At 34.6% G+C, this 13566-nt stretch overlaps 1 protein-coding gene across 1 annotated transcript in view; it reads left to right on the forward strand.

Moving 5' to 3' along the window:
- The window catches only part of NRK (Nik related kinase), a 138228-nt gene that overhangs the window by 67594 nt on the left and 57068 nt on the right, over window positions 1-13566 (forward strand). The window contains exons 3-5 of the mRNA XM_039256556.1: window positions 1313-1369; window positions 2698-2769; window positions 10217-10342. Coding sequence (XP_039112487.1) covers window positions 1313-1369; window positions 2698-2769; window positions 10217-10342 — 255 coding nt within the window. The remainder of the gene's footprint in view (window positions 1-1312; window positions 1370-2697; window positions 2770-10216; window positions 10343-13566) is intronic.

The raw sequence follows: 13566 nt of genomic DNA on the forward strand, positions 1-13566 counted from the left end.
GTCCCTCTGTGTCTCTGGTCCTGGACCGATTTTATCTTCCCCAGTTCGCACTCACGCTAGAAGGTTTTCTCAGCGGACTGTCTCCATTTCCTCCCAAACTCCTGGATTCTGTAAGGGTTCCTATGGCTTCAGGCCTTCTCCGTGCGAGATATGAGAGCGAGTGCAATGTACGGAGTTCCCTACTTCTCCACCATCTTGCCCCCTCGATTAACTCATTGGTTCTTAAGACTGAGGGCATACCACAGTCATTGGAATATTTATGATCACTCTTACCTGTGATCATTATGGAAAAACCTGGTTATTATATAAGAAGGTCCAGTGGAAAGATACATCTGCATAATACCACGTAATCAGTTGAAAAAATGTTGAGTATTAAGAGCTCCTTTTCCCCTATCTTTTTTTAAATTTTTTAATTGTTTATTTATTATCGTGAGAAAGAGAGAGACAGAGTGTGAGTGGGGGAGAGGCAGAGAAAGAGGGAGACACAGAATGTGAAGCAGGCTCCAGGCTCTGAGCTGTCAGCACAGAGCCTGATGTGGGGCTCGAACTCACAAGCTGTGAGATCCTGACCTGATCCAAAGTCGGTCGCTTAACTGACTGAGCCACCCAGGCATCCCATCCTTTTCCCCTATCTTCAATATGAAATTTACTTTCCATATACATGCTCTTGTGCCATGTAAACCTAGACTACATATCCTAAGAAAGCAGTACCTTCAAATGGCCAATTATGTCCACTATTTAGTACAAACAAAAAAAGCAAAACTACTCCATGAACTTGCTTGATTTTTCAAGTGAGCTGGTTGGAGTTTCTTTAAAATTTTCATAATTTGAGTTTTATGCTCTCTATATAGTACCTGATATTTCATCTCTATGGAATAGATTATATTATATAATAGGCTGCTATGTTTTAACTTAATTAATTAATTTAAAATTTTTAATTCCAGTTAACACACATTGTTATATTAGTTTCAGGTGTACAATATAGTGATTCCAGGATTCTATACATTACTCAGTGCTTATCAAGATAGTGTACTCTTAATCCCCTTTACCTGTTTTACCCACCCTCCCACCCACCTCTCCTCTGATAACCATCAGTTTATTTTCTATAGTTAAGAGTCTGTTTCTTGGTTTGCCTCTTTCTCTCTCTCTCTCTTTCCCTCTGCTCATTTATTTCTTAAATTCCACATATGAATGAAATAGTATGGCATTTGTCTTTCTCTGACTGACTTATTTCAGTTATCAATACACTGTATCCATTCATCCATTGATTATATAGATGACATTTAATGTTTATTGCTATCCTGTGTTTCAGGGACTTCATGAAAAAACTGGTGCATTTACAGCTGTTAAAGTGATGAATGCTCGTAAGGTAATATATCTTATCCATATATTATTCACTTTAATGGACTATGGACTTAGGATAATAGCTCAGAAAATATTGTATTTGTTTTTATTATTATTATACATAATTATAATTATTTTGATCTAGATTTATTATATGTATCACTTAACATTACTTATATCTATAGTATAGTATCTTTATTATTGATTTATTATATTTATACATAAAGATGTTTCACTTACAGCAAAAAGTCTACATATTTTAGTATTCTTTGAGAATGAAGAAAATATCTATATTCCTGTATTTTTCAAGTTTATTATGTTTCTATGAATAGCAAAGAGGAGATTTCCTCCAATAATGTGTTAATCCTTCTGTGTTCCATCATACTTTTTCCCTGTCCAATCTTTCCTTTTGAAAATTGAGGCCATTAGATTCTCAATGACAGGTAGAAGGAAAGAACTTATCAGAGATGCACCTTTTTCAGACATTTTCTGACAGATGAGCAAGAGAGACAGTTTAATTGGCACTGTTCCTGCTAACATTCATAAAGTTGTGTCATGGTTCATAACATATTGTCTTAGAATTTGCTAAGCACTGATTCCTGTCTTCTTTCTTTAGCATGAGTGCCTCACTTTCTCAAGATAGTATTAGCATGAACATAGCAAAGGTCAAAAAATTCTCACTTCACTATACCCTAGAGAAAAATTCTCAAATGTTATGTTTGAAAAACAATACATATTCACTGAACTGTTGTCAATGCCATAAACTGTTCTTTTCCTATTTGTGCAGGGAGTGAATTGCTGAAACTATTTAAAGAGTTGCATTCTTTTTATTTTGCCAGTAAATGTCAAATGTTGCAAACCAATGTGAATTTTAAGGGATTTTGAGGTTTTGTGGATTTATTTTGCCCTACAAACCATAGCTTCCAAATAATCAATCTAGTACATTTTGAGTGAGACTTTCTAACATACTTGTTTCCTTGTTTTGACATGAGAGACCTTTGACCAACATTTAATCTACATTTTAGATACTCTAACTTTTAAAATATTTAAAAGTCATGTTCAGCCCATAGATAGTTTCAATTACTGTGTTTTTTAAGGAGGAATAACACATTACTAACATCAAATCATAATTTTCCATTAATATGGAGGTTAAATCTATTAGTATGCATTTGGTGACAAGTTTCTGAATATATAAGAATCTGATTTTTAAAGTAAAATTATTAGTGAAAATTGAGAAAGGAATGATACTATGTTACTCTTCCATATAATGTCAAAATAACACAGAGAATTTAATAATAAAACATTTTCAAAGTATATCAGTGGGTCTAATAATATTTGGTCTTGGTTTTGCAGACCCCTTTACCTGAAATAGGAAGACGAGTGAGAGTGAATAAATATCAAAAGTCTGTTGGATGGAGATACAGTGTGAGTACTGAAAGTCCCCTTTAGCTCCTAAGTTGTCATTCCTTTAATTTTCACCTTTAAACTAACTCTTGTATCATTATCTTTAGAAGTCCATAACTAAAAGATTCTTGCCTGGAAGTAATAACTTATTATCTTTTAACACATTCACATACATTCATTCATTATATTTGAACACTAACATCGTCAGAAATCAGGGGCTAGAAGAAATGGTTCCCTGAACAGGTAAGTGTTGAAAGTAGGTGAAGGATTAATTATATCTACAGAGCAGAGAGCCCTCTAGCTGAGTAGCAACAAAGGAGAAGATGAAACCAAGAGTAGATTTTGCTTTAAATTGGCATCGGCAAAGTATTTTTTATACCTTTTACGTGGTATTCCAGACTGAATGGCTATTCCTCTAGTATGATTCTAAGAGACATTGCTACTGTATATGAGTTAAATGAAGACTACCTTTTTTTAATTATTATTGTAAGAATAATAGCAGACAGAAAACCACAGGATATCCAAGGTAAAAGTCTTCAGATATCTGGCACAGTACTTGAATACATAAAGAAGTTAAAATGCTTTCTACTTGAAGCTCTTTAACTTCCTTACAAAACACTCTCTATGACTCTAATAATTTGTTATCTCTAGAATATGATCAAAGAAAATGCATCTTCCGGGCGCCTGGGTGCCTCAGTCCGTTAAGCGTCCGACTTTGGATCAGGTCACGATCTCACGGTTCGTGGGTTTGAGCCCCGCGTCGGGCTCTGTGCTGTCAGCCAGCTCAGAGCCTGGAGCCTGTTTCAGATTCTGTGTCTCCCTCTCTCTCTGACCCTCCCGTGCTCGTGCTGTCTCTCTCTCTCTCAGAAATAAAAACATTTTTAAAAAGTTTAAAAAAAAAGAAAATGCATCTACAGTAGATGCTGGTGATCTTACAAAATATTCTGTGAGAGCCTAAAAACAGAATTCCTGCTCTTAGCAATTTTTCGTACTTTCCTCCTCAGCTACCTGGTATTCAAATATTTTCAACCTTTTGTGTCTTAATAAATATGCTTTCAGGATTTAAGATAACTTCATTATCTCAATCACATTCAGAGAAAGTTTGTATTTATGTTAGAAAGGTATTGGTAAACAGCTACATGATTGATCTAGTAAGTACCAGACTCCTGTTTTGTTTACAGTGTATCTCAGGAGTCGGAGTCAAAGCCTATCCAAATGAAACAGTTAGTGCTGATTAATAACACACTTTGGTAGATCAAGAAGCTTCAAAGTGTAAGGTATGAAAAATATAATTGTCTAATTGTGGTTTCATCACACAGTTATGTTAATAAGGACCTTTAAACATCTTCCCCAAACCCTCTCTGGTATTCTTTTCACAGGGAAAAATATTTTGGTTCTAGAATTGGGTGAAATTATAATGGAAGTTGTGGTATACTTGAGCTGCCTCTTTCTAACAAAAATTAGGATATTCAGGCCACTCTGGGATCAACTGACCCTGAGCCAGGAAATGCTATGACATCATATTACGGGGATATGTGTGAAAATTTTAAATTACCTACTTGGCCTGATGGATATAATGTACGTATGTGTTTCTCACAAGCTCAACTTCCTGTTAATTGAGAATGGCAAACACACTAACACTTTCCGAACATATCTGATCTTGGTTTATTGGTTTTGGGGGAGTTTACGTTTATGTGGTAAACTCACTCTTAAAAGTTTTTCTAGTTAGGAACTTTGAACTCTATGATTATATATTTTAGTAAGAAAATAACTTCTAGCTGATCAGCCAGTTAGTATCTCTAAATCATCTTGAATCCTTTGGAATAAGAAGTTTGTGACTTGCACACACATCTCTTTGAGTCAGGAGTTTATGGAATTAGCAATAATGTGGAAGTCCAGACACATTAATCTAAATCCCAATCTACCACTAAACAGCTAATACTTGGTAAATGGGTCTTACTTTTCTAGGCCTCAGATTCCTCATAAGTAAAAAGGTACCAGAATATTTGGCCTACTTATAAACAGAGTTTAAAATATGGTCAAATGCAGCTGTATAGCTGCCTTGAGCCCAGCCATTCTACTATTCTTGCTTGTGGACATGACCTTTCTAACTCGGAAAGAAAAAAATGCTCTTTGATGATCAAACTACCAAACAAGTTAAAGGACTCAGTCTGGTCCCTGCTTTTTTTTTACATGTTCTTTGTGTTCTTACCCTTACACCATCATCTCATTCCTATTTATTACACTCTTTATGAATTCATATTCCTTTCAACACAATGGTGGTAGCTTGCTAGGAACTGAGAATACCCATGTACATACAGAATTGCTAGACCTTGGGGTGCCTGGGTGGCTCAGTTGATTAAGCGTCCGACTTCAGCTCAGGTCATGATCTCACGGTTCATGGGTTCGAGCCCCGCGTTGGGCTCTGTGCTGACAGCTAGCTCAGAGCCTGGAGTCTGCTTCAGATTCTGTCTCTCCCTCTCTCTCAGAAATAAATAAAACATTAAAAAAGGAATTGCTAGATCCTGAGGTTTTATTTATACGATGGCAGATGTTACCATTTCAAAGGACAGCCACATCAGAGGGAAAGCAGAAAGTTCAAGGGTCCTACATGACAAGAATAAAAGTCATAAGGATCGACTTTTAGCTTTGTAAAAAAAAATAGGTTAGGGGAATTCAAAGGGAACTTATTAACTGAGCTTCCTTGGGAGGCTGGGATGACACTGGAATCTGGACTTCTATATGATTCCCATACTACAAGTTAATTGTTTTATTCATTTCTGTCTTTATGACACAATAAATACAAAGAGAGAATCTGTCATTGAGTTTCCATTTGGAGAAACCAGGCCTCATCTACTTCCCCCAAAGGCAAATAGGTGTCTAGATATTTTTCTAATTGTTGAGTATTTATGGGTAAATCCACTGGAAAATCCCAGAGAAATGGTAAAGAATGTTCTGCAGCTGCTAGCCATTTCTCTGAGATTTCAAACATTTTACAAGATATATTATGAATACTTGGGGACATTTCAGAACCTAGTACATTGCCTTATATTTATTTTATAACTATTTTTAAAGTCTAATTACACTATAGCTAAAAATTTAAAAAATTGCTCATCTTTCCTACTAGATCTGCGAGAACAAGCTAAGAAGGAAAATGATAACTGACTAGATATATTCAGCTACCTATTAATTTCAGCTAAAATATTTATTTTTCCCTACCCCCAGTCATCAAGCCAAGGTAATTGAAGGAAATTCTGGGGAGAATTAAAGATAGAGGTTAATTCCTTAATTTCTTTTCATGCCAGTCGGCCTTTTCTGACTCATTGCCCCAAAGAAGTCACAGGTATCCTTTTTCACTGGATTTCAGAATAGGAGCTCAACTGTATTTTTCATTTAAAAGTCTTCTTTTCGATTTTTAATTTTTTGAGGAACCTCCATACTTTTTCCACCATGGCTATACCAACTTGAATTCCTTCCAACAGTGTGTGAGGGTTACTTTTTCTCCATATTCTTGACAACACTTGTATCTTGCCTTTTTAATTTTAGCCATTCTACTGGATGAAATAAGCCGTACTGAGAAAGACAAATATCATATGATTTCACTCATGTGGAATCTAAAAAAGGAAACAAATAAACAAATAAAAATCAGAGTCAGACTTAGAAATACAGATAATAAAGTGATGGTTGCCAGGGGGAGGAAGTGGGGTAAAATGGATGAAGAGTACTCAGAGATACCAACTTCCAGTTATGGATGAGTCAGTCATACAGATGAAAAAAGTACAGAATTAAGGAATATACTCAATGGCATTGTAATAGTGTTATATGGTGACAGATGGTAGCTACACTTGTGCTGAACATAGCATAACATATAGAGAAATTGATTCGCTATGTTATACACCTGAAACTAATGCAATATTGTGTACCAACTATACTCAAAACATTATTTAAAAAATTCATTTACACTTTTTGGTTAAAAAAAGTATTTATATACTACAGCATGTATTTATTTTGCACAATAAGAGTACTTTGAAAAAGTTATTATAAATGGAACTTTTAGAGATGCAGTAAGAGAGCTTTTTTATTTACAATCAAATGAAACTTAGAGCTAGTAGGAATTAAAAGGACCCAGGTAGTGAATCCATTTTTCAAGGGTAAGATCACTACCTGAACCATTTCATATCACCCTCAACTTCATTATACACTATCTTGTATTCATCAATGGTTATGTCATTCATGTATGTGAATCATATTTCATTGTATGTAAGTTCCTTTAAATTAGGAATATTATATCCAAATGCATAAACCGACAATATGCTTACTGGAAACTCCCAACTATTTAAGTTACATTTTTTAAGTTAATAGTTTAAGATATTTGTCTCCAATGCATTGCATCTGTATACATATAAAGTGTGATGATTTTTAAATTATTGAGAAGCAAAGAGCTATTTTTATATTGGCTAAGAATAGTTACAGATAGATTATGGAAGCTACTTGGTTGTCATCATACAGGGAATAGCTGAATCTTAGGGAGAAAGAATAGCTTCCCATTTCACTCCACTTTAAAAACGTGATGGAAGTAAAAGCTGATGTTGTAGATTAGGGTAAAAAGTGGAGAAAGGTGTACAGTTCTGGTAACAATAATGCAAATGAGATGATGAAGTAACAAAGATACTGTATGATAATACCTTGCATTTATAGCATTCCTCTTTCAAGAACTTCAAAGTTTAAATATATTATCCCATTTGCTTCCACTAATGTTCCATGGAGATAAGTAATGGCTGCCAACTTCCATGAGATTTCTGAGGATAAATTCAATCTTGGGAAGATTAAGTGAATTTCCAACTTTTAGCTATTTGTTCTAAAACTCATGTGTCCTTATGCCCAGTGTAGATGCCCTTTTCTGATGACATCATACTCTCTTCTACTAGAAATAGCTCTTAAAATTATGTATCCTACCTTGGTGATCCCATCCAAAAAGACAGCTTCAGTTATCACCATAGAGATAATCCTCAAAAACAATACCTTTAGCCCTGACTTGTCCATTGAGTGGCAGACTCATTTTTATTCTATGTAATTCTATGCATCCATAAAAAGGAAATGCATTTAGGCTTATTGATGTAGAAACATGTGCTCTGGGTATTGAATAAGATATGCAAGTTGCAGAGTAGTGAGATATATATATTCTGGAGGAATAAAAATGTCTGGAGGAATATACATTCACCTGTTACCACTGGTAGAAAGAATGTTCAGTGAGTGTGGAGTACTAACATATTTTATTTCATATGTATAAATACATTTTATCCATATGTATCACTGTTGTGGTTAAGAAAATAAGTGACTTTAAGTATATCTTTTTAAAAGATTAGCACAGATGAAACCAGTACCTTTGAAATGCAGTGAGTCAAAGGGGTACTTGGGTGGCTCAATTGTTTAAACATCCAACTCTTGATTTCAGCTCAGGTCATGATCTCACAGTGAATTCAAGCCTCACCTCATGCTCTGTGCTGAGAGTGTGGATCCTGCTTGCGATTCTTTCTCTCTCAAAAATAAATAAACATTTAAAAAATACAGTAAGTCACAAACCAAGTCGGTATGGTTATAAGCATAAGGATAGACATACGTATCAGTGGAATAGGACTATTTCCATATACCTATAGTCAACTGATTTTTGACAAGATTGCAAAGACAATACATGTGGAAAAATAGTCTTTTCAACAAATGATGCTGAGATAAGTAGATATCCATATGTAAAAGAATTATCTTAGACCACTACTTTACTTGAAAATTAACTCAGAGTCACCTGGGTGGCACAGTAGGTTGAGCAATTGACTTCACTCAGGTCATGATCTCACAGACTGTGAGTTTGAGCCCTGCATCAGGCTCAGTGCTGACAGCTCAGAGCCTGGATCCTGCTTTGGATTCTGTGTCTCCCTCTCTCTCTGCTCCTCCCCTGCTCATGTTGTGTCTCTCTTCTTCAAAAATAAACATTAAAAAATTTTTGAGAATTAACTCAAAATGATCAAAGACCTAAATGTGAGAACTAAAACTATAAAATGCTTATTATAAGAAAACATTGGGATAAATCTTCATGACCTTGGATTTAGCAATGGATTCTTAGATATGACATCAAAAGTATAAACCATAAAATAAGAAATCAATAAATCAGACTTTATTAAAATTAAAATTTTTATTTCTCAAAGAACACTATTAAGATGCTGAAAAGGCAACCCACAGAATGGGAGAAAATGTTTGTAAATCACATACCTTATAAAGTACTTGGGTCTAGGATATATAAATAAACCTTACAATTCAATAATGAAAAGACAAATAACATAATTAGAAAACAGGAGCAAAGATTTTCAACTAGACATTCCTCTGAAGATCATATACAAGTGGCCAATGAGCACATGAGCAGATCATTAATATGATCAATCATCAGAGAATTGCAAGTCAAAACCACAATGAGATACCACTTGACACCCACTAGGATGGTTATAATAATAAAACAGAAAATTATAAGTGTTGATGCGGGTATGGAGAAATTGGAATCATCATTGCTGTTGGGAGTGTAAATAGGTGAAGCACTATGGAAAATGATTTGACATTTTATCAAAATGTTAAATACAGAGTTACCATTTGACCTAATAATTTCACTCCTTTGTATATACCAAAAATAAATAAATAATATATATATATATATATATTCACACAAAAACTAGATATGAATGCTCACAGCAGCATTATTCATAGTGGCCAAAAGGTAGAAATAACCCAAATGTCTATCAGTTAATAAATGGTTAATGAAAATGAATAAAATAATGATATATTTTGCAATATGGATGTTAACTTGGAAAAAAATTTAATCACCAAAGTCCACATATGAAATGATTTTCATTTATATAATATGTCAAGGATAGATACATCTATAGAAATAGAAAATATGTTAGTGGTTCATTAAAGTTGGGATGTGTTTGTAAGAGAATTTGTGTGTGATAACTAAAGAGTATAAGGTTTCCTTTAGGGGTGATAAAAAATGTTTTAAAATGGATTGTGGTAATGGTTGCACAATTCTGTTAATATACTAAACACCATTGAATTTTCACTTTAAATGGGCAAGTTGTTTGGCATGTAAATTATATCTCAATAAAACAGTTGTAAAATAAACAAAATGTAGTGATTCTATTCAGTGAAAATTTTATGCAATGGCCATTGCTACTGGTATAGGGATCACACTTTGAGAACCACTAAATTAAAAGATCTTCCATTAAGCTTTGTTTTCACCCAAATTCCCAGTTAACCAGAGATCTCTATTCTCTGGTAATTCTAGTTGAGATTATATTATAAATTGCTCTGGAGTATAGTGGATGGCCATAGAACTTCCTTTGTTCTACTATAGTTTACGATCCCATAGTCACTAGCTGTCATAGCTTAGGAGCTTTATTGTCTATTGTCTATTCTTATTCTGCAGGATGAGGAAGAGGATCTCAGGACTGAACTCAACCTTTTGAAGAAGTACTCTTTCCACAAAAACATCGTGTCCTTCTATGGTGCTTTTTTCAAGATGAGCCCTCCTGGTCACAGGCACCAACTTTGGGTATATATTTAATTACCTTGATCTTATTTCCTAAGACTAAATCTCACTTGAGGAAATACATTTTCACAAGCTTAGATGAACTTTTGTGCATCTACAGGAATACTTAAACACTCCACTGCTCAAAATCGTATGACAAAATGTGTTCTGATTCCTGGAGATGGGAGTGACAAAATATGGAAAAACAACATAAGTTCCTGACAAGGGACTTCAGGGTAAAATAGAGGAGGTCTCAAATGAACACTGGGAATATCTAACATGTTTCTTTTCAAATATTATTTTGCTGCTTTTAACTTTTTCTGTATATTTGCTGGTAAATTAGAGGTATGGCTAAGGAGACTACCTGAAGGACTTGCAAATAATGACCGGATAAGTATCAATCCTACTTAGCATTGGGCATGATCATATGGCTGCATTTAAGTTTTTTCTAAGTATATGCACTTATGTTTAAATATAACTCCCAGAAGTTCTTTTCTAACTTGTTAGTTGACTTATCATTTTCTTAGTCTATTTATACCTTTACTGTCACAAGTTACAGATCAATGAGATATGAATTGTAGAAGGTAACTAAAACGTATGCTACAGTTACCAGAATTGTTGCTGCCTTCCGCTATGGCAGAAATAGTCAAACAACAAGAATATGAGCTTTGGTCAGAGATATGTTTATTTCAAAAGGATTACTTAGAAAAGAAGTGGGGTCAGTGTCCACTTGCTTGCTACATTTCCATTTCCAGTTCAAGTCAAGAATAGTATTTTTTTTTTCAAAATAATGATTAAAAATTTTAAGAACCTTCAGTTGTCAAGGAAAGATTGTTACACTTTAAATAATGGGCTTTAGGAAACAAGACAGTGGACATTATAGAAAGATTTTCAACAAGGAACTGAATTGAAATAGTGGTCCTCAAACTTTAGTGTGCATCAGAATCTCCTGCAAAGCCGGAGAAAACACGGATTGCTGAGCTCTACCCATAGAGTTACTGATTCCATTGGTGTGGGGCATGGGCCCATGAATTTGCACTTTTTAATAACAGATGATGATATTGATGCTACTTATCTGGGTACCACACTTTCAAAACCACCAAATTAGACTCCTTCACTTTAACCCCATTTTCTTCCAATTGTCCAGTTAAAGAAATCTACTGTCTGACAACTCCAGTTGACATTGCATTAAATATTCCTGTACACCTTTAATGACTACTTGTATATTTTTGGCATACAACATGTGTCTTTTAATATACTTTTACTTACAAGTTTTTTCCCTCTTGACTGTATGGCAGTCTCCTTATTAGATATATTTATCAGTACTCAGTTCATTCAATTATTCAACATATTCATTCAAAACCATCTATTTGCCAGGCCTTCTGCTAGAGGTTACATGGTAAGCTGAACAGACATGTCCCTGACCCACTGGAAATTACAGTCCATTTGCAATGACCAGTATCAGTCAAATAATCACACAAATGAATATATAATTTGTCAGAAGGGAAATAACATGATTCTATGTGGGCAAATAACAAAGGAATCTAAATTAAGTAGTGAATGAGAAACTTTTCTTTAATAAACTTTTCTTTGAACTGAAATCTGACGTTTGAATAAATTATTTGTGGAGGTAAGAGTTTTCATGGAACCATTTACACTTTCTTGCCCATATAAATCAAAACAAATAGGAAGTAAGTAAATGACTAATTAATTACCATTTATAAAGTGTATGTGCCAGGCATCATGCTTACAAAGCTGGGGAAATAATTGAGAACGTCTTTACATTCCTTTAAGAGTAGAGCTCTTTTGACTTAAGTAACATTAGCAAGATTTTTCAGGGTGCATCTGAGTGAATGGCTTTAATTTAGGTTTCTCATGGTTCAAACTGAGCTCCTTTGCTTCTATTTCCACAGTTGTACATGTTGTGACCAGTTAATATAGTTAGCATGAAAATTAAATTCTTGTGGTTTCTGTGTATAATTGGTTTTGTTAGGCAATTTCTTCTCCTTTTTCGTGAGAGTGTACTTAGGTGAAAAACATGCAATAATATCATTTGTGAACAAGTATAAATTAAAGGAATGATTTACTGAAAAGAAAATGTTAGCATTACAAAAGTAAATGAGGTAGACCTTTAAATATTCATGATTTGAGGCATATCCTTTAGGTTTCCTTCATCTACAGAAATAATTATCTTGCCTACAATTTAAAAAATTACATGTTTTGTTGTATTTATAAAGCAGTTTTGACACAGGCACTAATACAGAAACCTGTGCTGAAGGAAAGTTTGCTGGCTTTCTGTCTCACATTTAGGTCTTTCATCCATTTTGAGTTTATTGTTGTGTATGGTGTAAGAAAGTGGTCCAGATACATTTTTTCTGCGTTTCGCTGTCCAGTTTTCCCAGCATCACTTGTGGAAGAGACTGTCTTTATTCCATTGGATATTCTTTCCTGCTTTGTCAAAAATTAGTTGGCCATACATTTGTTGGTCCATTTCTGGATTCTCTATTCTGTTCCATTGATCTAAATGTCTGTCATCAAAATCCTTGAGGAGAAAACAGGCATAAGCCTCTTTGACCTTGGCTGCAACAACTTCTTACTCAACATGTATTGGGACCTCATCAAAATAAAAACCTTCTGCACAGTGAAGGAAACAATCAGCAAAAACTAAAAGGCAACTGATGGAATGGGAGAAGTTATTTACAAATGACATATCAGATAAAAGGTTGGTATCAAAAATCCATGAAGAATTTACCAAACTTAACACCCAAAAAACAAATAATCCAGTGAAGAAATGGGCAAAAGACATGAATAGACACTTCTCCAAGGAAGACATCCAGATGGTCAACCAACACATGAAAAAATGCTCAACATCACTCATCATCAGAGAAATACAAATTAAAAACTACAATGACATACCAACTCACACCTATCAGAATGGCTAACATTAACAACTCAGGCAACAACAGATGTTGGCGAGGATGCAGAGAAAGAAAAGAGGATGCAGCAATTCCCATTGCTGATGGGAATGCAAACTGGTGCAGCCACTCTGAAAAACAGTACGGAGGCTCCTCAAAAAATTAAAAATAGACCTTCCCTATCACCCAGCAATTGAACTACTAGGTATGATATAGGTATGTTGTTTCGAAGGGGCACATGCACCCCAATGTTTATAGCAGCACTATCAACAATATGGAAATGACCAAAGTATGGAAAGAGACCAAACTTCCATCAATGGATGAATGGATAGA

The sequence above is a fragment of the Hyaena hyaena genome, unplaced genomic scaffold (assembly GCF_003009895.1).
Source record: "Hyaena hyaena isolate Hyena2069 unplaced genomic scaffold, ASM300989v1 scaffold_576, whole genome shotgun sequence".
Classification (NCBI taxonomy): Eukaryota; Metazoa; Chordata; class Mammalia; order Carnivora; family Hyaenidae; genus Hyaena; species Hyaena hyaena.